The sequence below is a fragment of the Epargyreus clarus genome, unplaced genomic scaffold, assembly GCF_041222505.1.
Source record: "Epargyreus clarus isolate Ecla_fem2 unplaced genomic scaffold, WU_Ecla_fem_2.2 ptg000019l, whole genome shotgun sequence".
Lineage (NCBI taxonomy): Eukaryota > Metazoa > Arthropoda > Insecta > Lepidoptera > Hesperiidae > Epargyreus > Epargyreus clarus.
The window spans coordinates 3,080,160-3,105,421 of record NW_027332227.1 but is presented as its reverse complement, the minus strand read 5'-3'; the positions used below and the strand labels follow the sequence as shown (position 1 = coordinate 3,105,421).

Genomic DNA, 25,262 nt, shown 5'->3' with positions numbered 1-25,262 from the left:
TTGAAAGTTTCATATAGTTTTTTGAGGTTGCAATATAGATAATACATATGTATGTATTTTAAAATTCTCCTAAATTTCCTTCAGTTGAGTTACAAATTATTGTCTTAATTAATTTTAACAAATAAACACAAACAGTTTGAAGGATTTTTGAACCCTTGTGCAATTCAATATACAGGGTGAATTTTTCAAACGGGCCTTCAGGGCCAAATCCGAAACTATGGAGATAGCGAAGATGCAGTTTTAGTTTTTATCAAAATCGGCCTCGTAACTCCTTTCAGCATTTTTAGCTAATCCTAATCCTATTCCACATAATGTACTTTTATTATAGTCCGGTTAACTAAATCTGGCACATACAAATTTATTAAAATAAATATAAATTGAATTTTTCATTTCATTTCAAAATGCACTACTTTTTTTAAATAGTATGATTTATCGATTTAAATACCTATTGTTTCTTATTTAATAAACTATTTTATTAGTTATAAATGTTATAAGTTATAACTTATAACATAATATACAACCAGGATGCTTATACCGAACACGTGGATAAGCAACCCTATAATTTGACGTGTTTATTTCGAGCATTTCCTTATAAGCAGGGTATAATGCAACTGGTTTAAAGTAGCGATGGCGATCTTAGATCGATTAAAGAGTCAGACAGAATTACGACGAGCGTTTGCGCGCCAAAATTTCAAAATTATAAAAGTTAGTTTTTAACAGTTCCTCAGTTTTGTATGTTTGAAATGAAAAGATAATAATAAATTAAAACACTTTCCATAAACTAATTTAGTATCAAATTTGAGATCCATCTATTAAGTTGTTGTATGTGCCAGCTTTGGATAACAACATACACAGAGCTCTACAGATGATCCACTCACCAACCAAACCAAGCGTGACCACGCAACACTAATCAACCGACTACACGATGAGATAAAGTAAAATTGTCTAGATTACGAGCTGTTGAGTTCGTCGGCTATGGGGTTCGATTCCCGCCGCCAGCTGAGCAGGTCATCCAGTAAAGCCTCCAAGTGTGGATTGCCACCGAGTCTCGCAACCTGGAAATAACATTATTTTGTATAATTATAATATTTTAACATATTTCTCTGAATTTTAATTTTGTTTTGTTTTTTTTTTTGTTAAATCAGTTACATAGATATAGAGATCTGATTTCATTACAGCGAGTCAAAGAATTTTATTTTGAAAAAGCAACACATCTTTACAACATTGTTGTTTCGTTTTAAGATAAGAATCACATTTTAGAAAGTAACAATAAACAACAAACAAAAGTAATGGCTCATTGGCAAAAAAAATAAATTTCTTTGTATTTTTTTTTTATACTATAGGAGTATCAGACGAGCATGCAGTACACCTGATGGTAAGTAGCTATTGGCGCCCATGGACATTTATTTATTTATTAAGTCATATTCACTAACATTACAGGAATTCCTAATTCGTTAGTAAATGTAGTCAAATTTATTAGTATTCATATAATATTATACAATCCTTATATCATTCATTATCATTATTTAAAAGTTGCATTGTTTAACATTTGTCCAATATTGAGTATTAATAAGTGAAATCAAATTATTACACCTGTAATCAACCCCAGATAGGATTAGATATTCCTACCTGAGGTCGGACACAGATGCGCCGCTACTCCTACGGAAGCTGCCGAGGCGCTCCAGCAGCGAGATGCAGTAGTAGTACTAGTAGCAGTAGCAGTGGCAGTAGCAGTAGGGGCGTACCTCGTCGCGCGCCTCCCGGTCGAGCGCGTGCAGCGTGTCGCGCGTGTACCGGAAGCTGCCGAGGCGCTCCAGCAGCGAGATGCAGTAGCGCTTCACCTCGACGTCGCGCGTGCGTTGCCGCAGGATGTCTGTCCGCGTTAAGGAGTGTCGCACGCTTCGCCACCATTGGTAGCTTCTGCAAGCGGCGATGTGGATTTGGACGTTGATTTCGTATACCCGTGGGGTGAGTCACGATAAGTGAGTGTACTATTTTATTTAGCTTTTTTGTGCGTAACATTGGATTTTCATTAAATTTAGTTTTCTGTGCGTATGTTTTATAACTGTAAGACAACGCTAAAGATTTTTATGGGCAAAAGTATAGTTCTATATTTTAAATTACATTCATTCTTTAAATAATAATTTCATAATTGAACCGTATTGTTTGGCTTAATATGTTTTAAATAATAAAAATAAAAAAATGATCAAATGCTCATCAAATCAAATAAGGATAAAATCTTTCCACCACCATCCTGCCCCATGAAAATAGCTTGTGTGCAAGCCTCTATGAATGACGAATGAGCCAAACAACTGGAGAACATCTTCAGAAATTTAATTGGTATTACTGATATCAACAAATCACTGTAATTTGTTTCTCTACACAATATCAATAGCTTTTCTCAAAATATTATTCATGGCGTTCTCATCTAAAGTTCCGAATTCTTGTCAATAGTCCATGAAGTGAGCTCCCACCAATTAAGCTCAGCAACCCACCCATACAATACCCACAATCCACAACAGTCACCCACTCAGATATAGAAATAATTATTCTACATTTTTGTATTTCAGGCCTGGGTTTAATTAGCGTGTCTAAGGCATTTATGACGCAACAAATCCACTATGACAAATGAACTATGACCACAAAAACCCTCTGTATAACCCAGTGGAAGCCCGAGACATGAGCGGTCAGCACTCATATCGTGTAGTAAAGGATACGGAGAACTTGCTTGTCGTCTTGCCGATTCATGATCGCGTGGATGATCGGGAAGCTGAACTTGCCCTCCGTTAGATCTTCGCAGTAGCTCTTATTTTCTGAATACTGGAATTATATAAACGAGAGGTTAATATAATTGTTGGTCATAATGAGTGGCGCCACAGTAGCATCCTCTTTACTAAGGGTGGCGATCTGAGATCGATTAATCGAAGAATCGATCTTTTGGGCCAAAAAACCGATTACTTTAATCGATCTCCAGTAATGAAAGATCGATTCAGTGAATCGATCTTTCATCATGGAAAATCGAAAGTCGATCTTTTCGAAGTTGGTTGAATGTGTTACAGACATTTTTTTTTGCTGACGGTACGTATTTCAGTGCTTGTTTGGTCCTGATGACCTGATTTTTATCTATATTTGTCAATTTTAGTTGAAAAGATCAAAGATCAATTTTTGGAGAATCGAATCTTTGGGCCTCGATTTTATGTAAATCGATTTTTTACACTGCAATTCGAATAGATTCAAGAATCAATCTTTTTTTGAAAGAATCGTCATCCCTAACCTTTACAAAGAGGCATCGCGCAAGCTATCCGGATCGCACCGTGTCTATGGTTATTGTCATTCCTGTTCTTACTGTGAACCTTAACAATTTTAATATTTAAAATAATAACTATTGTCTATGTCTTGTCAAAAAACGCAATAAAGATGTCAGTGCAGCTCGCAAAAGTTTTTTACTTACAAACTCAAAAACTCGAAAATATCTAAGCAATCTCACAAGCATTCATCAATTACATGTTGGTCCTTAATCGAACCGGATAAATCAAGCAAAAATACAGTGTTATTGTCAAGAAATTTTTTCAATTGGTGCATCCGCCATTTTTCACGTGCTAAACTTAATTCGTCAATTGGCTTTTGGCGATGTCTTCGGTGGAAGAATTGGTTGAACTCAATGAAGATCTTCATCGGTTATTAGAGAAGGCAAAAATCAATCATAAAAAATGTCCGTCGGCAAGAATGGCAGTTGGATACTTACAAACGAAAATTAAATGCGTAGAAGAGTATTGGGACTCGTTTCGAGAAAACCACAAATTATTAATTAAATGCAGCAAAAAGGAACAACGAGAAACCATACCATATTTCAGAGAAGACAAGCACATCCAGATTGAAGAATTATATCTGGACGTCAAGGGGGACTTAACCGACACTCTCGAGAATATAAGGGCTACCAAAAAGTCCTCCCCGCACATTTCGTCGGAAATTGAGTCGTCGTCGGTGTCGTCGGGGGCAGATGCCGAGGTGCATCTGCCTAAGATTGCTCTGCCAACATTTGGAGGAGCGTACGAGGAATGGCAGGCTTTCGAGGATTTATTTCTATCCTTAATTCATAAAAACAAACTTAGTGACGTACAGAAATTACACTACCTAAAGGCTTGTACAACAGGAGAAGCAAGAAACACCATTAAGAACTATCAAATGATTGCAAGTAACTACAGTACAGCATGGGAAGCTTTGAAAAAACGATATTCACAAAAAAGACTCACAGTGGATGCGATATTAAAAAGGTTGTTTAGTAATAAGAAGATCGTAAATCAATCGCCATCTCACTTGAAGGCGTTAATTGACAACACCAATGAATGTCTGAGTTGTCTGCGAGGTATGGACATATCAACGGAATCTTGGGATCCCATTTTAGTATTTGTGATTACTCAAAAGTTAGATGCAGATACACACAAGGAATGGGAGAAATTTGTGAGTAATGAATATGAAAAGGAATTGCCTTCATATGTAAGTCTTTGTAATTTCCTTGAGTCTAGTATTCAAACCTTAGTTTTAACCCAACCAATTGCTGTACGTAGCACAAGGGAGCGATCATTTCATGTCAATTCAGTTGAAATTAGTTGTGGCCTATGCGGTAAAAATCATTTTTTATTTAATTGTAAAGATTTTTCAAAATTAGATACTTTTAAAAGACGAGAGTATGTTAAAGATCATCGCTTGTGTTATAATTGTTTGTCTTCGAGTCACTCAGTGTTCAATTGTAAACAAAGGAGTTCTTGTAGAATTTGTGGGAAACGACATCACTCGCTTGTACATCAAATCACAAATGATAAGGGAGATACTGGGTTAAAGCAGGTAGGGACCACAACCAGATCTTCATCCAGCACAAATGTAAAAGTAGAAAATCAAGATCTACAAGATGTCTCTGTTGCTTCACACTTGGTGTCAGGGTATGTAAAAAGAGCACTTTTAGCCACTGCACTGGTTCTTGTTAGAAACAGTTCGGGACAAATGATAGTTTTGAGGGCTTTAATCGATCCTGGGTCTCAGGCATCGTTTATTAGTGAAAGGGCAGTTCAGTCATTGGGTCTCAAAAGAACTGGCATCAATGGAATGGTATACACAGAAATCATTAAGAATAATTTAATCAAAGGTCCATCAGGCTCGCCATCGGCACAGGAAACAAGTCTGGGATGGATTCTCTTTGGCAATATCCATGACCACACAACAGATAATACAATCTTGGTCATGCATCAAAAATTGGAAATAGATATAGACAACATGTTACGAAATTTATGGAGTATAGAAGAATCAACGAAGAGAGAATATACAGCTGAAGAGAGAAGGTGTGAAGATGCGGATTTGCAAAGAATTGTATGGCGTGGGAGTACAGATGAAGAGGTAAAAGAATACCGTATGTTGCGGGTTACCTTTGGAACAGCTTCTGCACCCTACTTAGCCGTCAAGACTTTAATACAACTTGCGGAGGACGAAGGTCAAGATTATACAGAAGCATCGAGAGTCATAAGAGAAGATTTCTATGTTGACGACTGTATGAGTGGTTGTTTCACAGTTCCAGAAGCAATACTACTGAGCAAGGATATCGCGCACATCTTAAACAAGGGTGGATTCATGTTACAAAAGTGGGCTTCAAACAGTAAAGAACTTTTACAGGAAATGCAAGCAGACGAAGACACTATGAAGATAGAACAAGAAACTGACGAATGTACTATCAAAACATTGGGCTTAACGTGGAACATGACGATGGATTCATTTCAGTATCAATTAAAATTACCATCACAACCAGAAGTTGTCACCAAGCGGAACATCCTTGCAGATATACAGAGATTATTTGATCCACTTGGGTGGCTAGGGGCAGCAATAATTCCAGCTAAAATCTTAATACAGAAACTTTGGATGGAACGATTACATTGGGATGAATATGTTGGAGATGCATTGAAGGAAGAATGGTTAAGATTACGAGATAGTTTTAATAGTTTAAATAAAGTAAAAATCAAAAGATGGATTAAGACAGACAGGAAGGAATTAGATAATATCACACTTCATGGATTTAGTGACGCTTCAGAGAAGGCTTATTGTGCCGTCATATATTATAGAGTAGAAACTAAGAAAGGGAAATATGAAACAGGAATTATAGCATCTAAAACAAGAGTGGCACCCGTGAAACCAATTACAATTCCGAGACTTGAGCTTTGCGGCGCTGTATTATTAGCAAGATTAATGACTCAAGTAAGGAAGGCTATGCGATTACCTGTTGAAAGAGTATATGCCTGGACAGATTCATCAGTTGTATTATCATGGTTATGTGGAGATCCATTAAGATGGAAAACATTTGTAAGCAACAGAGTGGTTGAAATATTGGATAATGTAGGCAACTCGCAATGGTTTCATGTACAATCCAAGACAAACCCAGCGGATATAGGTTCAAGAGGGCTTCAGTTAAATGAACTGATAGAAACGAAGTTATGGTGGGACGGACCACACTGGCTACGAGATAAAGAAGTAACCTTCTCAAGACTAAACATTGAACCTACAGATATGGAGACAAGGCAAATAAACGTAAATTTGAAAATTGAAGATAATAACAATGTCATAGATTTTGAAAATTATAATGTCTTAGATGAGCTTTTAAGAGTTACAGTCTACTGTAGAAGATTCTTAAATTTCAGAAAACTTTCAAATGACATACCTAAGCATATAACAGTTGAAGAGCTGGATCAATCATTGAAGTTGTGTATAAAAATAGCACAAAGAAGAGACTTCCTCGAAGAAATACATAGATTAAATAACAAGTATTATGTAAAGAGAAGTAGTAAATTGAAATCTTTGAATCCATACATGGATAACTGCAATATTCTCAGGGTGGGCGGTAGACTGCGAAATTCAGACTTAGAAGATGAAGCTAAGCACCCCATTATACTCGATAGCAAGAATCACCTCGCACATTTAATAATTGCAGATGCTCATCGGAAAACGATGCATGGTGGAATACAATTAATGCTTTGCTACATTCGTTCAAAATATTGGATTCTTGGTTCAAAAAATGCAGTGAAGACATTCATACACAAGTGCATTACTTGTACACGATATAAGGCTGCCATGAGAACACAAATTATGGGAGATTTACCTAAAGTACGCACCACACCTGCGAGACCATTCCTTCATAGTGGTGTGGACTTGGCTGGTCCGTTGCAAGTATTAATGTCAAGGGGAAGAGGAGCCAAATCAAACAAGGCCTACATAGCCGTTTTTATTTGTATGGCAACAAAGGCCATACATTTGGAATTAGTGGGCGACTTGTCTTCTGAATCATTTATAGGAGCTTTTCATAGATTCGTGGCACGAAGAGGAAAATGTACACATCTATGGAGTGACCAAGGGAGGAATTTTGTGGGAGCCAATAAACAGTTGATTGAAGCGTGGAAAAATGCAAAGGTGGAATTGCCAGATCATTTAAGTGAAATTTTGGCTGCTGAAGGCACCCAGTGGCACTTCATTCCGCCATACAGCCCAAACTTTGGTGGACTGTGGGAGGCTGGCGTCAAGTCATTGAAACATCACCTGCGACGCATCTTGACAGCCAGGCTTACCTTTGAAGAAATGACTACCACATTGTGTCAAATTGAAGCATGTCTGAATTCAAGACCGTTGACTCCAATTGACATCACAGATACTGAGTTTGAAATACTTACACCCGGTCACTTTTTAATTGGGGAACCTCCTGTTACCATTCCAAGTCCGGATCTGCGGGACATTAATTTAAGTCGTTTATCACGATGGCAATATGTACAAAGGCTGGTGAGGGATTTCTGGCACCGGTGGCAAAATGAGTACTTATCTAGACTACAAGAACGTCCTAAGTGGTTAAAACATATGAGAGAGTTTGAAATAGGAGATATTGTGCTTATTAAAGATGAACAGTTGCCTCCAGGCAAGTGGCCTTTGGGGCGAGTGGTTGCTAAACATCCTGGTCCCGACAATGTTACTAGAGTATATAGTGTAAGATGTGCGAGTGATGTGGTTAAACGATCAATATCAAAACTTTGTTATTTACCAATACAGTCTGACTGATAACTTCAGTATTACTTTAATTATAACTTAACATTGTTAATGTAAATTTTTCTATTATGTTATTTTCACTCAGCATTCACTGAATGTTATAATGTTGTTTTTCCTTTTAGTAGTACCACGAAAGATATTACTTTAAAAAAATGTTAAATTTTGCCATCTATGAGATGTTTTCATAAATTTGTTTATGTGTAGTTGAAGCTTTGTTAAAGTTGGGTTTAAAGAATTTATTTCTCATAAAGACGGACAGTCACTTACATGAGAACAATTATTAGCTAAATATATTAGTCGTTCGTTCAATGAATCGACCGCTGCTACCCTCATTTAATGCATTTTATTACTAACTTGTTATGCTTAGGTAATTATTTGTAATATATTCCTTTAGTTTAACTTTGAATGCATTAAATGAGTCAGTTTTCTTTATAGTTTTTGGAAGTTTATTGTATAACTGTGCTCCTTCAAAGGTGATATTTCTTTTTCGATAATTAGTTCGAATCTTAGGTATTGCTAAAAAACTCGCTCGACGCGTCGATCGCTTGGTCGTTTCTTTCAACTTCGTAAATGATAAGTTAGTGTGGAGAATGCCCTTTAATATTTTTCGAATAAGAATACATGTGTTGAAAATATATAATTGTTTTATATTCATAAGCTTAGTTTCTGTATATATTATAAAAGTAGGTGTTAGAAAGTGGTATTGAAAAATGATTTTTATTATTTTATTTTGAATTCTTTGTAAATCAGCTATTTTTGACTTAACTGCGCTGCCCCATATTTCTATAAGATAAAGTAGGTGTGGCTTAACTATGGAGTTATAAATTGTATAGCGTATTCGATTTGGTATACATCTGACGATGTGACGAAGTGATCCTAAAAGCGACGTGAGTTTGTTTTTTATATGTTCAATCTGTGCATTCCATGTGAGCTGGGAGTCCATCCTTAAGCCAAGATATTTCTCACTGCTTTTTTCTTGCAACGCTACGTTATTAATTGTTAGAGATCTGTGGGGAGGAATGGTTTTATTTTTTGCCTTGAAAATGACATAGCTTGATTTGGATGTGTTAATTGTTAGGAGATTGAATCTGAACCAGGAATATAATATGTTTAAATCTCTTTGAGCTTTGGTTACAATATCGTGTATTGAGGACCCGAAATAAAACAGACAGGTGTCGTCGGCGTATAAAGTAATATGGCCGTGCAATCCGATTTCATGTATGTTGTTAATGTAAATTAGGAAGAGCAACGGGCCCAAAACTGATCCTTGCGGAATCCCGCATGTTGTAGGCAATAGTTCACTTTGGCTATTTTCAATTTTGACTACTTGTGATCTATTTGATAGGTAGGACGTGAACATTTTAAGAGCGGCTCCACTAATACCAATGTTTTGTAGCTTTTTTATCAATAGGCTGTGACTGACTGTATCGAATGCTTTTTTTTGATCAATGTATATACCTAAGACTATATTTTTATTATCGATATTAGACTTAATTTTGGTAACAAGATCTATCGTAGCTGCTAAAGTGTTGCGTTTGGACTGGAATCCGTATTGACGCTCAAAGATGAAATTAATTGTATTAAGATAGGATATTAGTCGCTTGTATAGAATCCGTTCGAAGACTTTAGACAGTGTCGGCAGGACAGAGATCGGTCTGTAATTCCCCGGATCAGTTTTAAGTCCTGCTTTATATATAGGTGTGATTTTTGCTATTTTAAAAGTGTTCGGGAATTCTCCCTTTAGTAATAATTTATTGAAGCAATTGGTTAAATTACGGGCAATTAATTTGTTTATACATTTGATAGATTTTGTGTTAATACCATCTAGACCCGTGCTAGTGTTAGTGTCTAGTTTGTTTATGATATTTGTAATTTCGTCCGCGGTGCATAATTCAAATGTTGTAAATTTAGTAGGATATTGTTTATGAGATAGTGCTTGGGTATAATTGTCATGAAAATATTTAGGGATTTCATTTGCTAACTGTGGTCCTACAGTAGTAAAGTATCGATTAAATTCATTACAAATATCCCGTGTCTCGGTTATTTCTAAAGATCCAATTACTAGTTTTGAAGGAACATAGTTATTTTTGATTTTATTACAAGCTAAATTATTAATTAATTTCCACATTTTCTTAGGTTTGTTGGAGCATTGAATAAATTTATTATAATAGTAATTATCTCTTGTGTTCTGAATTAGCTTAGTTACATGGTCTTTTTGTGTTTTGTAATTTTCTTCTATCTTTTTATTGTCCTGGTTATTCTTGAATTCCGTCCATAAGTAATTTCTTTTGGTGATTTCATCGATTATATTCTTGTTTATCCAGTCTTTTTGTGGTTCATTGATTATTTTAGTCTTTGTTACTTTGCATTTCTGTATATAGTATTTTATATCATTTTCTAGTTTTGTATAATTTGTGTTATGTTCGTTGTGCATGGATCCTTCCATTATTGTATATAGTTTGGTATAGTCTATCGCTTCGTATTTATATTGTTTCTTCGGTGGCGGTTTCAGTATTTTTAATTGTAGGTAGATTTGCTTATGGTCAGACATGTCAGAATTGATAATTGCCATGTGGAAGTAGTCGTTTTTTAGATTCGTGCAGACGTGGTCTAAAATTGATTTTCGAGTGGTAGAATCTCTTGTACAGTATTTTTTAGTGTTTTTGTTTAGTATTGTGTATCCAGATTCCTTTATTAGTTCTTTGTATTGTTTCGTTTTTCTATCTTGGGTTAAAAGGTCCACATTAAAGTCACCAAATATTATAGCTCTTTTTTTCTTTTGTAAGTATGAAGAATATGTCTCAAGGATTTTTTTAAAGTTTGTATTACCTGGATTGTATACTATTCCAATTGATAACCCATATTGTTTGAGTTGTATCCAAAGGTAGTTGTTCCCATCTTGATAGTTTGACTCGGATAGACTGTGGTTCAGGTTGTTGTGTATATAAGCGGATACCCCGCCACCCTTAGCGTCTGTTCTGTAATTGTAGTAGTGAGTATAGTCCGGTAGTTGTAATTCAGCGGCTTGTGTTGCATTTTGAATCCACGTCTCGGTTAGTAGGATGATATGTGTAGTTCTTGGTATAGATCTAATAATGCATTTCAATTCGTCGAATTTTCCTTTTCTACGGATACTACGTGCATTTAGGTATAGAAATGTTAATCGAGATTTGTTTGTTTGTATATTTTGGTAATCATGTATGACTTGATAGGTGTTATTACATGCAGTTGTTTTTGTAGCGTCCATTATGGCATTCAGTTTTTTGGCACGATTTGTGTGATGCAAGGTATTCCATTTATATATTTTATGGTAAGGTTGGTCTCTCCATCTTTGATGCGGCCGTCTAACTCGTCTTTTAGATTTTTTAAGTATTTCTGCTGGGCAGGAGTTTGGTCGGAGTATATTTTTAGGTTTTCAGGTAGCATATTTTTATTGCGAAGTAATACTTTAACAGGGCTTTTTGAATTAAAACAAACTTTGATACTACGGTTCTTTGTCGGGTTGAACTTGCCGAGTCGTATTACTTTCATTGGTTTGGGCAAGTCAGTATTTACTTTACGTATAATATCTGTTATTTCCGTCTCGTCCTTAGATATTCTTTCTTGTGCATTTAACGAACTTTGTTCAGGCAGACCCACGAGTATGAGATTTTTCTCTCTTTCATTACGCTCTTGCATTTCACGAATCAGTTGTTCGTTAGTATATGATTGGGTGTTAAAATGTGTGGATAGTGTAGATTTTTTTGTAGATTCTAGTTCTTGTAGCTTGGTATTATCATTTGTTCCTATTTTGTTCTCCAGCAGGGTCACCCTGGCAATGATGTCTTTTTGTTCCGTTTCGATATTCAGTGATGATAATTTAATGTGATTAACTTGTGTTGTAACTTCTGAAATATTTTCTTGAATTGAGTTTATTGTTCGTTCATTGCTTATTTTTATTTCTGCAATCTGGGTCTTGACTTCCGAAATGTTGTCTTTCATTAGATTCATTAATTGTTCATTCGATGAAGTATATTTTTCAAGTAGAGAGGTCATACGAGTTAGCTCAATACGTATATCTTGTATTTCTTTGGAACATTTACACTCATTGTCGAATGGTTGTTTTCGTTTTCTCATAGTAACAGAAAAGTCCGTTTCCATGTTTCTTAGCTTGGTTAAGTCGGGCTGCGATCCACCGCCCGTTGTAGTTTTAGAGGGAGAACGCAATAAGCTCATAATGACTACAACACTTTGTGGATATCGAGAAGCTAGCTTAGCTTGAGATACAATGCGGGTGTAGTTGGGTAATGTTATGTTGCTTGCTAACTTCAATCCTAGCGTATCAGCAATGCATGTGCACAATGCGTAGTTACAATTTCACTCAGTAATGCTAGTAAGTGCAGGTGTTGAGTGAGCGAGTTAAAAAATAGCAGCCATACCGTTTCCTCCGGGTGTGGGGGGAGCCGCACGCGCATCGATGTTCGTTATCTTCCAGCTAGGGCGGTCAGAAACGACGTAACTGCGAGCTCGAGGAGTACACGAATTGGAATTTATTTCTTGTGTTACTGTGTTTTATTTTGGATAGCACTTGTTATTTAAATTTATTAGCAAAGTTGCAATACGTCTGCTCAGTGTGGCTTACGAACGACGAATCTTAAAGATTGTGTGATATATTTGTTAAAGTATGTAGAGTTTGTAACCAAACCATTGTAATTCAAATTGTGGTAACTTATAGTATGTGGTGTACTCAAATGTCAAAATTCAGTACAACTTGTTAAACTTATTTTGTAAATGTAGGTTTAATATCTATTTTGTAAAGGACTGCGGTCCTTTGGTGGGCGGCATGTCTATGGTTATTGTCATTCCTGTTCTTACTGTGAACCTTAACAATTTTAATATTTAAAATAATAACTATTGTCTATGTCTTGTCAAAAAACGCAATAAAGATGTCAGTGCAGCTCGCAAAAGTTTTTTACTTACAAACTCAAAAACTCGAAAATATCTAAGCAATCTCACAAGCATTCATCAATTACACACCGTTAACAGCCCACTATATTTTGATACCGATTTGTGTATAGAATAACTTGTTTTTATGAATCAGACATGTTAAATCCTTCGGACAATGAAACGTGGTACAATGGTACTGCTAACATTGTGAGTGGCGCCGCCAATTGAAACTAGGTAAAGTTATTATATGAGCCATGAACAGGGGTCTTAAAACAACATTATTTTAATCATACATTGTAATTTCGTACCACGACCTCGTTAAAGTAAGATTGTTCTTATAATATTACAATAAGCAGTTTTGTATTATGTCGGTTGAAATTATTCATTCTTTTTTTGCAGGAAATTTAACTTTTTAAGCAAAATATAACAATTTCAGTTGGTTTTATACAATGGATAAGCGAAAAATGAATAAGGATTTAAGTGTGTTAAACTGCGTATGAAGGAACACAATCAAAACTATGGTGCCAAAGACATGCACTAGTTTCGATGTCTCGTTTCCTCTTGGATAAGGAATAGACAAGTTACTCGTTCTTTTATATCACTCGGCAGGAAGAAAACAAAACTGTTTTAAGGAGGTCGTGGTACGAAACAAGATAATGTTTATGCAATATTGTAATAAAACTTTCCTGAACTATGATATTTTTTAAAATATTAGAAACCTCCCCATAATAAAAAATAAACCCTATAACTTGACTAGAACGCCCACAAATCTTTACATGCTGTGAGGAGATCCCGAATTTAGCAGCTAGCAATAACGTGTACCAAACATCACTTATTTATGTAACCCTTCTTTAATATACCCAAAATAATTAAAAAAACAATTTAACAAAATATATTATGTTGATTTAGTAATTAAATTAATTGTTACGTTATTAATTTATAATTAAAAATTTAAATAAAAATGCATAATTAATATTTTTTGTGGCCATTTTAATTTTCCGTACCCAAGTCAATGACACTTGTTAAGATATAATCGTTTTCTTTATAATTTGCACTAATGTTTACAATAACAACATCATTCAAGTATTACGTAAGCAGGATTTTTCAGTTGCCCCCTCCACCCCCCATGTCAGCGAAGTATAAGTCTTTTCTTCCCTACGTTAACGTAAAAATTGGCGACAGAAGCTATTAAATTTTACAGAATAATCTGAAAATAAAAGTGTACTACCGAAGTACCTGTGGACCCTCCAGTCCCATGTAATAAAAATAAACGAATCAGACCAGTCCCCTTTAATAAAAAGATATACAGTGTAAACTCTATATAACGGCACTGAAGGGACTGTGCATTTTATGGCGTTATAGAGAGTGGTCGTTAAATGGAGAGAAGAAAAATCAGAATTAGAAAAAGAAAAAGTTTATTTCAGTCTAGTGTTAGTAGTTATGAACATAAAAAAGAATCTTATTTGAACGCTATTGCGTGTAGACTGTTATTTTTGTCTGACGTTTTTTGCTGCACCAGTAATTTTGTTGTATTTTTTTAATTATTTTATTCATATCTTCTGATATTGAGGCATCTTGGTGAAGAAGTTGGTGGTGGAGAAAGTTTCGTATGCATGATAGCGACAGTCGAGTTTATTGCGGGCTAGGATAATAAAGCGACAAAAGAACGTACACAGGTGCGCAGTTTTTACTAATTTTAGCAACTTAAAAGGTACTTTTTATTACTCAATTGTGGTCGTTATTGAGAGTGGGTGCAATGCTATGTAGAGTGTATCATTGTATGGAATACAAGCTAAACCAACTAAGCCAATTGTTTTCGACGCTTTAGAGAGTTTGTCGTAAAATCGAGTGACGTTACATGGAGTTTACACTGTATTAGATAATTATATATACTCTCGTCTCTTTGCTCGTTTGTCTCTCACTTACTCATTTCTCTTTGTCTCTTTTTCTTTATCCACGACGGTGATTATAATGCTCATATGAAACGAAATGAAATATGTTTATTTTGTATAGGCCAACGGCGACACTTACAAATTGTCAGTTACAATATGTTCTTAAACTACTACCGGAACGCGACGTCTACTGAGAAGATCCGGTAAGAAACTCAGTGGGTTTGTCTTTTTTTTTAATAATAATTATTATTTTTTTCCCTTTTTTTAATTGCCATAATTTTTATATATTTTAATAAAGCAGTAGCTAAAGAATCTTGCTTTACATTTATCTAAAAAAAAAAAAAAGAATGTTCAGCAAGATACGCTACACTTTGACATTTTCTTAATTAGCTAATAATTTTGTTATTGATCAGTTCCAAGCTGTTTTATCATCAATATAATCAGGAATTTTATAATAAGCTTTACGACTAAGTTTGATTTTGATTATGGCTTTAAATTTATTAATTGACAAATTTCTGATTTCGGTAGAAAGTTTCATTATAAAAACGTATACATTGACCCATAAAACAATTACTTATCATACTAACCTCTTGTAAGCACAGATTGCAATAATCATCTCTAATTTGGAAGTACAGCCCCAGGATGGAGGATAGTTTGCTGAAGTCAGACTTGTTCTCGCTAAACAGTTGCATCAGACGGATCGCCAACATGAATAAACCTCCCGTCTCTGGAATTAGAAATAAAAAAATGATACTCAAAAAGATCTAACCTCCACGCTAAAATCGCACAAGGAAAATCGTTAATCCTGACGATCCTGATAAGGAGAATGGAACAAAATTCTTGATAAGGGTTCAAAATTACATCAATTCAAAATTTCCGTTCAAAGTGGGTTAAAATAGAGTTCAAAGATTTCATTATTTTTTTTTATATAATATGGGAGTAGCAGACGAGCATGCAGTCCACCTGATGGTAAGTGGCTACTGCCGCCCATGGACATCTGTAATCAACCCCAGATAGGATTGGATATTCCTATCTGAAGTCAGCCACAGATGCGCTGCTACCCCTGAGGATTAAGCTGGAACGCCTCGGAAAAGTATGTGTCCCTTACCACACCCTGTAAACCGGAACACAGCAGTGCTTAACACTGCTGTTATGAGGCAGAAATACCAAGACACATATATAAATGGTCAAGTTAATAAAGATGTGGTCTCCATTAGGACTTTTTCGAGTAGTGGTTGCTATGGACACACACAAAGGCGAATACCCAGACCCAGAACAGTATATTCATAATTTAGATATCTATTTGCCTGGGGGCGAACCCAAAACACTCTGCGTGTCATATAGGTATGATGACCGATCCTTTACGCAGGTCGTAAGGAAGAAAGAAAAATGTCATAAAGTCAAAATAAGTTTGGTTTGTAACTCAAATGTTGTTGCAAATGTCCACAGAGGAATGACTGCTTTCCATCAGGTAGTTAATCTTATTTATCGCTAGCGTTAATTATTTAATAAAATGTAATTAATTTGTTTTTTCTTCAAATACATGGTAACACACTCAAGTAATTTATATTTTTTGTGTTACCTAATTATATTTTAGTATAATTATAATCACAAAAAGGCAATTACTTAGATTATATACCCATCATCACATAACTGTAGATTTTATTTTACAATATATTTTTTTGAGATTAAAAATAAACACACGTAAATAAAATTACGGTAATGTGTTTTAACTTACATTGACATTGAAATATACGAGATTGGTGTAATGTAATTAAAATATTGTTCTTGCATTATAAGTCATGTTCAGTTAAGATTTAATTAAGGTGGTATTGTACAGAAATAATTTAGGAAGGTTACGATTACTTTTAATCATGTTTACATACGTCAACACTTATTTATGTATCTATACATGTAAACAAAAAGTTTATTTTAATTTATACTTTTTCTCTATGAACTATTTTACAATTGTCTATTTATTTGTGACGTTTAATTCAATGTCACATAAATCTCTATTTACAGAACAACATTCGTTTTCTTCCACAAGAAAGATCACTATTACATACATATAAAAATGAATGTTTTCTGTATGTCCTTTATAGAATCGTAAACTATGTATTTGATCATGTGTTGATCTTAAGCACAGTTGTTGTACATGAGCTCACGAAGGTTTCTGAGTTGGTAACGACCAATTTTCGACCACAGATGGCGCCACAGTCATTGCCAAAGGTAAACATTTTCAGTTATAATACTAGTTTCTTATAAAATTGGCTTAATACTTTGTCCGAAGGTCGCCGTAAAGCAAAGATACAAGTTTTTCAACCTAGTCCTCATTGGCAATAAACATATTATATAATCAAGTACAGAATGAATTCAATTTTATTTATGTTTATATTTTACGTGTGTACTAATATTTCGTCTGTAGTTATACTTATTCGTAATAATATTATATTGTACAGACCTTTATACAGCAGTAGGTTTTTAATGGTTGATGGATACAGAGAGATATAGAACACAAATATAATAAGTATGCAGTAATATCCTGTTAACTTACATCCTTTACAGAGGATAATTTTTAAAATACAAACCAGTAGCAACAATAAACCAGTTTTTATAATAAGTATTTAATACTACTACTTACAAATAAATACTACATACTTTTCATAGTCATCGCTTTGTATTCATCTTCGGAGGGGCACTGGAAGTTGTCCCGCCAGTATATCTCTATGCCCTGGCCTCTGTGTAATTCTAGAAGTTGTTCTGTGTATACCGTTGTAGCCTGGAAATGTAATGAAAATTATTATTACTATTATGTGTTTCCCACTAAATTAGAAGTATGTTCACACTAAGTTAGGCCCGCGTAGTGAAGTAGTCGCTATCGTCGTCAACCCACTACTTCCCCACTGCTGAGTATGGGTCTCCCCTCAGAATGAAAGCGGTTTGGGACATACTCGTCCGCGCTGACCAAGAAGACCTTACACATCCTTGAGATTTTTTTTAAGAACTTATACTTGCATATTATTGTCTCGTAATCTACGTTTCTTAATCGCTATACCTGTCTGATATGCGGAAGATTCTGGGTTCATTCCCGGTTAGATAGAATTAAAAAAAAATTGGATGCTGCTCCGAAATAAGAATCAGAAATATCTAACAACCAACAAATATGTAAATATTACCAACGGATGCCCCAACTCCAAGGTTTTTTGGAGTGCGATAATCATCACATAGTTGGCTGCGTTGATGGTGCTGGCGATGCCGTAGATGGAGTGGGCGACGGGGATGCCTCGTCGGAGAATCGAGTTGTCTTGGATGTCGTCCACACTGTAACACATATAATAAGAAAATAGTAGAAAATTTTATCTTGAACAGTTATTTCCTACAAAAATTGACAAATATTTAACTTTGGGTAAGATTGATTATTGCTAAAGATAACAAAATTAAGAAAGATCGATACAACATAACGGTGAGTATAATGAATATGAAATAATGAAATTTAAAAACTTAAATAATATAAAATTAATGGAACTCCCTGAATATCGTTGAAGACTGCTGAAATTTTTTTTTTTGTATTTCATCCCTTAAAGCTTTTAATAAGTAACTGTGTATCCGGTTTTTACTAAAAAATAAGACCCCTATTTTACTTTCAAATTCACATAAACTCTCGCTAACATTATTTGTTAAAGAAAAACAACTTATCGTTTTCAGTTGGATCTTTGAAGAACATAATTAATATTGATTGAAACAAAATCTTATTATAAATAATTCTCGTGTCACAATGTTAGTTACCGTACTCCTCCGAAACGGCTTTACCGATTATCACCAAATTTTATATGCATATTCAATAGCTCTGAGAATCGGCTACTATCTATTTTTCATACCCCAAGTGATAAGGGTTGTTCACCCTTAACATTTTTTTATTTATATGTCAATACAACGTTTGCCGGGTCAGCTAGTAATATAATAATAAGAAGAATAATCGATCAAGTGTGTTCAGCCTCGAAATATTTTTTTTGAATACGTGACATTGAAAAGCATTACACTTTCTTTTGAAACGCAAAATGTTTGCGAAACCTGTTTAGTTTAAATGTATGATTCTGTTACACCTATACTTTGCAAGAGTACTAGGGTCATCGAAGAAATATGTATATGTTACATTTGATTTCTTCCAACCCGATGTAGCATCCCCGCAGAGAAATAAGAAACAAAGAAAATTCTTTTGCTTTGTGAATTAATTAAGGAATTAAAAGTAAGTTCTAACCTGATTAAGAAACTCGTAAACAGTAGTAATAAAAATAATTACTTAATTATATACTTTTTGTAAATACATTACAAATACCATTAAATTAGCAATTAGTAATTATAATGATGATCATTAAAATTTTATTTCTCTTGTCTAGACTTAATTAAACTTTTAATTTTTTCATATGTAATATTTAATATAATAATTAAATAGTTAAATTAAATCGAGGGGTTCCCAAGTTATTTTGAATGTACGCAACGATGCACATTGTTTTTTCGTCATCGTCATCAACCCATTGTTTACCTCTTCTAATTATACAATAAAATTTTGTACTGTTTCACACGGAGTTGGTAGCAAGCGTAATTAAACTAAAAACTCGATCATTATGTTTTAGTTGGTTTCAGTCTCTTTCATGCAAAAACGGCCATATTTTTTTTTAAACTTTAAATAATGTTTTTTCCACCGCGAATAGTTAAAGTTGATAAAAAAATATAAAAATAACATCTAAAAAGAGTCCTATTTTTTCATGCTTCCTTTACAGTTTACCTTTTGCACATTTTACATTTCAATATCATAGACCAACTTTTTGATAGTATTTAACAGCAAAAATAAAAACTGCATCAACAAATTAGTACACGAAAGAAGATGAAGATGAAGAGGGCTGAATAAAAAAAAATATAAAACAATCGATAGTGCAAAAATGGTGCAAGTGCACGCACTAGTGACTTTTTAGTGACTGATTAAATAAATGTAAATTGTTACTTTTCGATCGCGGCTTGTTAAGCGCGTTTTTTGTGACCCATACTATTTTTTTTTATTTTTTTTATTAAATAAGAGTAGCAGACGAGCATGCAGTCCACCTGATGGTGAGTGGCTCCTGCCGCCCATGGACATCTGTAATCAACCCCAGATAGGATTAGATATTCCTACCTGAGGTCGGCCAGAGATGCGCCGCTACCCCTGAGGACTAAGCTGGAACGCCTAGGAAAAGTATGTCTCCCTTACCACACCCTTCAAACCGGAACACAGCAGAGCCTAACACTGCTGTTATTAGGTAGAAATAGGTGTGGCGGTGGTGCCGCCGGAGACGAACCTCAAAGGGTTCTACCACCTTCAAAATTGTTTCATTATTAACTATCCATCATTGTAGTAGTAGGTACATGGGTACGCGCCCATGGGGACATAGCTACAGTCTTGTTAAGGGATAGAGGCATACTCCTATTTGACTACTTTTATCTCGCCCATGCTGAGGGGGTTGCCCAGAATAATTAGTCCCTAAAATTTGTCAGCGTTAACCAATAACATGTTTATTGAGTTCTATATTCATTACATCCGTGTATTGCTGCAACAATATTTTATAGACGGTAACATTGGAGACTGTCATAGGATATAATTATTAGGTTTAAGTTATACAATGGTTAACATTGTTTTAAATATAAATAACTATATTATATTAAAATTGATTTAAATTTAAAAAATAGGTTCTTCTATTTGAACATTCGATTTGACCAGGTGGACAATGGCCCTAATGCGTCTCACACGAAGAGGATACCCAGCAGTGAAACGGTAATGGGTTGACGTCAACTTATGAATAGCAGACCTCCTGATGCTAAGTGGATACTGGCGCCCATGGACATGCGTAATCAATGTAAAAGGCCGTTTAAAAAGAAAAGGTGTTGATTATTATCTACTGCCATTCATATTCATAACAAAAAGAAACTTTCTCAAAATTCTTTCGTAAACTGCAACACAATACCTTGAAATTTATGTAATGAGGTTTGTATTGATATGGTAAGTTTTGCGACTTACATACATTAGTCACACTTGCGAGATACAGTCAGTACCAAAAGTAGATGAACAGATAACAGAATATTGTAAAATGTCACAATTTTAACCAGTCAAGTTGTCACTATGTCAAGTTGTCACCATGTCATATTATTTTCAAGTCAGATCGTCACACATTTTTATAATTACAATGACATAAACAAATTATTTTCTTTGGTGTTGGTTTTAACTTTATTTTTATTTTATATGATACCAAAATTATAATTTTTAACATTTATTTCATTAATTTCATGATTATCTTATTTAATATCTATTAATTACTGCCACTGGGTGCCAGACCAGAAAAATCACACAAAAACAAAACCAAAAATTGATAACATGCCAATGAACCATGGAGCGGAGTTTTTTGGCTTACATAAAAAAGATAGAAAATGAGAAATAGTTAATCTCAAATACGCACGTAAGTTTGCAAAATCAGAGACCTGGGATTTGAAACTCAGACTCGTCGATCAAGAGACCGAGTTTCTTAAACACTAGGCTTTCACTTCTTTTTATTTTTATATATGAGAAATTACTTATGTAATATTACTAATTATGTTTGCAATAAAGGCTTAAAAATAATTACTTGAAAATATTAAACATTATTTTAATTACCCGAAAAATAATGCAAAAAGGCAGAATGAGGAAAACATTGAATGTTTTATTTTTTATAATCTCGTTACACACATGTGGTTAATTTGTAACAAATAAAACTGTTTGTTTACCTACAACTAACATTACTTCTTAATTAAAAATGTGTATAGTCCGCGCCAAACTGCTAGTCCGCTTTGAAGTTGTTGCGCACAAATACAAGCATACATAATTATATTCCATAGCAACATAAGGGCACACTAACGCAGCTATGTACCCGTGGGCGAGAGAGCAGCGGGTGTCAGTCCCGCGCTGTCTTCGTCCCGCTAATACCTAGAATTTGCTATTCGACACGTCTCGTTTCTATATTCAGAGCAGACTAGCAGATTAGCGCGGGCTGTACCCTATAACAGCAGTGTTAAGCGCTGCTGTGTTATTGTTTGAGGGTCTGATAAGGGAGACATACTTTTCCTAGGCGTTCCAGCTTAGTCCTCAGGGGTAGCGGCACATCTGTGGCCAACCTCAGGTAGGTATCTAATCCTGTCGGGGGTTGATTACAGATGTCCATGGGCGGCAAAAGCCACTTACCATCAAATGGACTGTCTGCTTGTCTGCTACTCTTATGTTATAAAAAAAATGTAAAAGAGGAATAAACAACCAGGTGTGAGTCATACTCGCACACCGAGGGTTCCGTACCACCAATTTTTTATTTCGTTTTTACTTATAGTATTTATCATATCATAGCACATTTGAACATTTAAACTGTTTATTTATTATGGTTCAATAGATAAAGCAAAAAACGCAAAAATAGCAGTTTCTGGTATGGCACTCCCATTTACTTTGCTTTTTTTATTTTTAGTATTTGTTGTTATAGCGGGCACCATTATACATATTCTGTTTTTTTAAGTCTATTACAGTACTTGAGCCTAGAGAACGGAGAACTAGTACTAGAGTAGTAATAGAGTCCTGTGACAGACTGACAGATAGCCGCGGCTTAATAATAAGGATCCATCCTATACTATATGGAACCCTACAAATTGATATTTATGTTAGATTGATTATGATGTTATTAGGTAACATTACATTGATCTAATTGGCTAAATTTACTTCTTACATGAGTTAATTGATAATTATTTTAATATGTTATGGGTGCTCATGATACACAGTTCCATTTCTTTATTGCCAATATTTTGATGTAGATGCATGGATTGTGGTCACGGCGAAACTGCAGTGGGGACGAACCATTAATATGTACTAGATGTAGATTAATCTATGTACTCTACGACTAATTTTTTTATCTTTTCTGGGTACCACACATAACACTAATAAAAACTTTACGCATCACATGAATGCATTCTTTGTAATTTGCATAAAGTAACAATCGGATTCCAATCTTAAAACCATCTATGATTTTTTTTATATCTATTGGCTATTCCTTCTCATACTAAACAAGGAAAGTAATGAAGCTCAGTTGTGACCATGATCCATCAAGTAACCAATTGGGTCGGAATATCAGCAATAAAGAAATTAAAACCGCATACTGTGAGTAATCCTTGCATATTAAAATGTTTCAATTCCACAATAATAAAATAAAAATCATATAATACATATTGCTTTTTTTTTTTTTTACACGTATTAATGAATTTATTGGATAATAAAAAGGTTATATACAATATTTGAAACAATAAAATTAAATACTAATTAAACAAAAAAAAAATCATATTATATACTAATAGAAACTTATTTACAAAATGTACATATATACAAAAACGAAATACAAAAATATAAAAACATAAAAACTACCATAAAAAATGATCACCATCGCTGTCCTTGGGCAAGGTACCCAAGATGCTGGCAGCATTTCCTCTTTGAATTGCTATAGCAATTCGTTGAGCGAAATGCGTGCCAGCTCCTGGATCTCCAGAGACGTCAACCAATCGTGTTGACAGTTGTTTATACAACTGCCAAGCATCCGGGCCCCATGGACCTAAAGTTTCAACACCAAACGCCACAAATATGTAGTTATTACACAAACTAACATATTTATGACGCTTGGCGTTTTCAGCAGCAGTAGCCGCCGCCCCCGCGCCAAATGATGATGCCTGGAGGTGAGAAGGAGCCAGTGTGTCGACACACGTAGCGTCCCACACCAACATCCTTCCCCCCTTCCAGGGTATTAAGGTCATACCGTCAGGCCGCTTGCCATCGTCACGTGCGAGACCATTCGGCTCTAAACAAGCCGGCACATTGACGCTGACAAAAGCCCGACGAATGACGTCATTGATGGTGGCGTGGCGCGATAAGCGACCAGCACTGCGCTGACAAGAAAGTCCATGGTGTCCAAATACATCGACGTCTGCACCGCAATGACAGCGATGGTGCTCAACTGTCTTTACACCCAGACGCAAACGAGTACAAACTGATAGAGTTAGATTGTCTAAAAGTGTACCTATATTTCCCGAAGGATATGCCTGTAGCCAAAACCCCGACTCCCGCTCTGCTACTGCAAGGAGACGAGCCCTCTCTGCAATATCATGTGCAGAATCAAGAAGCTGATGTCGCACAAGTATGCAGAGGGGTTCGTCCCAAAATTTTTGTAAATTTAAATGTACCGGAAATTTTAGATTATCTACTATTATCTTTTATTTTATCTACTACATACTAGAACTGTAATTTTTTATTTTATTTTTTAATACACGAGTACCAGACGAGCATGCAATACACCTACTACAGTGGCTACTGCCCCCCGTGGACATCTGTAAATAATCCCAGATAGAATTCAATATTCCTACTTGAAGTCAGCCACATATGTGTCTTAGCGACACCTTGACCTTGAGGACTAAACTGGAATGCCTCCTAAAAGTATGTCTACAACTCTCTATGTAGTACAACAGCACTTAACACTGCGGCTAGAAGGCAAAAATAGGTGTACTTGGGGTTGAATATTTATAGAGTAAATTTTATTAATGCAAGCATGATCTCATTAACCGCAATTTAAAGTTTACTTACAGCAAACTGGAGTTGTGCAGCATCTGAACAATTTCCCCAATCGCCCGCAACTTGGTGTCACTGACTTTCAGCCAGTAGTTGAAGGCCAGAGTGAGCTTCGCGCGAATCTGCTTGCCTGGTACTTGTTGGATGTATGTGAAGGGCATGAGGATTTTCTGAAATTAAATAAAAATGATTATAAGGCTACAGAAGCAGTGAATTTAAGAATGATAAGTAACCAAGTGTAACAAATAAATTACATATTTTGTTTTTAAATACACTTTCTATATAATTGATGTAAAAGATTTTTTAAAATAAAAATGGAACAGATATTTTAGAGAATTTAATTTGTATGTAAGTATACTCTATAACCCAGATAAATTTTAATAATAATATAAAATCGGAGTAAACATTTCAAATAAATAAAAATTCAGGTTGCGGCAAAATAAATCAATAGTCCGCTGCAGTAACGTTACCTCATCGTGATCTTTGTCGCCGCCTTTAGCAAAAATTTGAGACATAGTTACAATACTGTTATTTATATCGGGGTGTTAATTTTCGTATAGGAATTTGAAATAATTGCAGGAAAATATTATTTCCACCACGAACTGGTTCAGAACTTAGCTATCAACAGAAGACGAAATATAACCAATAAAGTCAGTCACGGCCGACAGTGACAATGACACTGACAGTCTGGAGTTCTGGACAAGTAAAACAACTTAACGAGAACA

The 25,262-nt window shown here is 35.0% G+C and overlaps 1 protein-coding gene across 1 annotated transcript; it reads right to left on the bottom strand.

Moving 5' to 3' along the window:
• Positions 1-306: 306 nt before the first annotated feature.
• LOC140750490 (terpene synthase-like) lies at positions 307-25,210 on the bottom strand. Its single transcript, XM_073084039.1, has 8 exons — positions 25,008-25,210; positions 24,553-24,707; positions 18,065-18,209; positions 17,547-17,667; positions 15,476-15,615; positions 2,718-2,820; positions 1,746-1,873; positions 307-1,055 (listed from the first exon to the last, which is right to left on the bottom strand). The coding sequence occupies exons 1-8, from the start codon at positions 25,050-25,052 to the stop codon at positions 951-953; spliced, it is 942 nt and encodes a 313-aa protein (XP_072940140.1). The 5' UTR covers positions 25,053-25,210; the 3' UTR covers positions 307-950.
• Between the last annotated feature and the right edge of the window lie 52 nt (positions 25,211-25,262).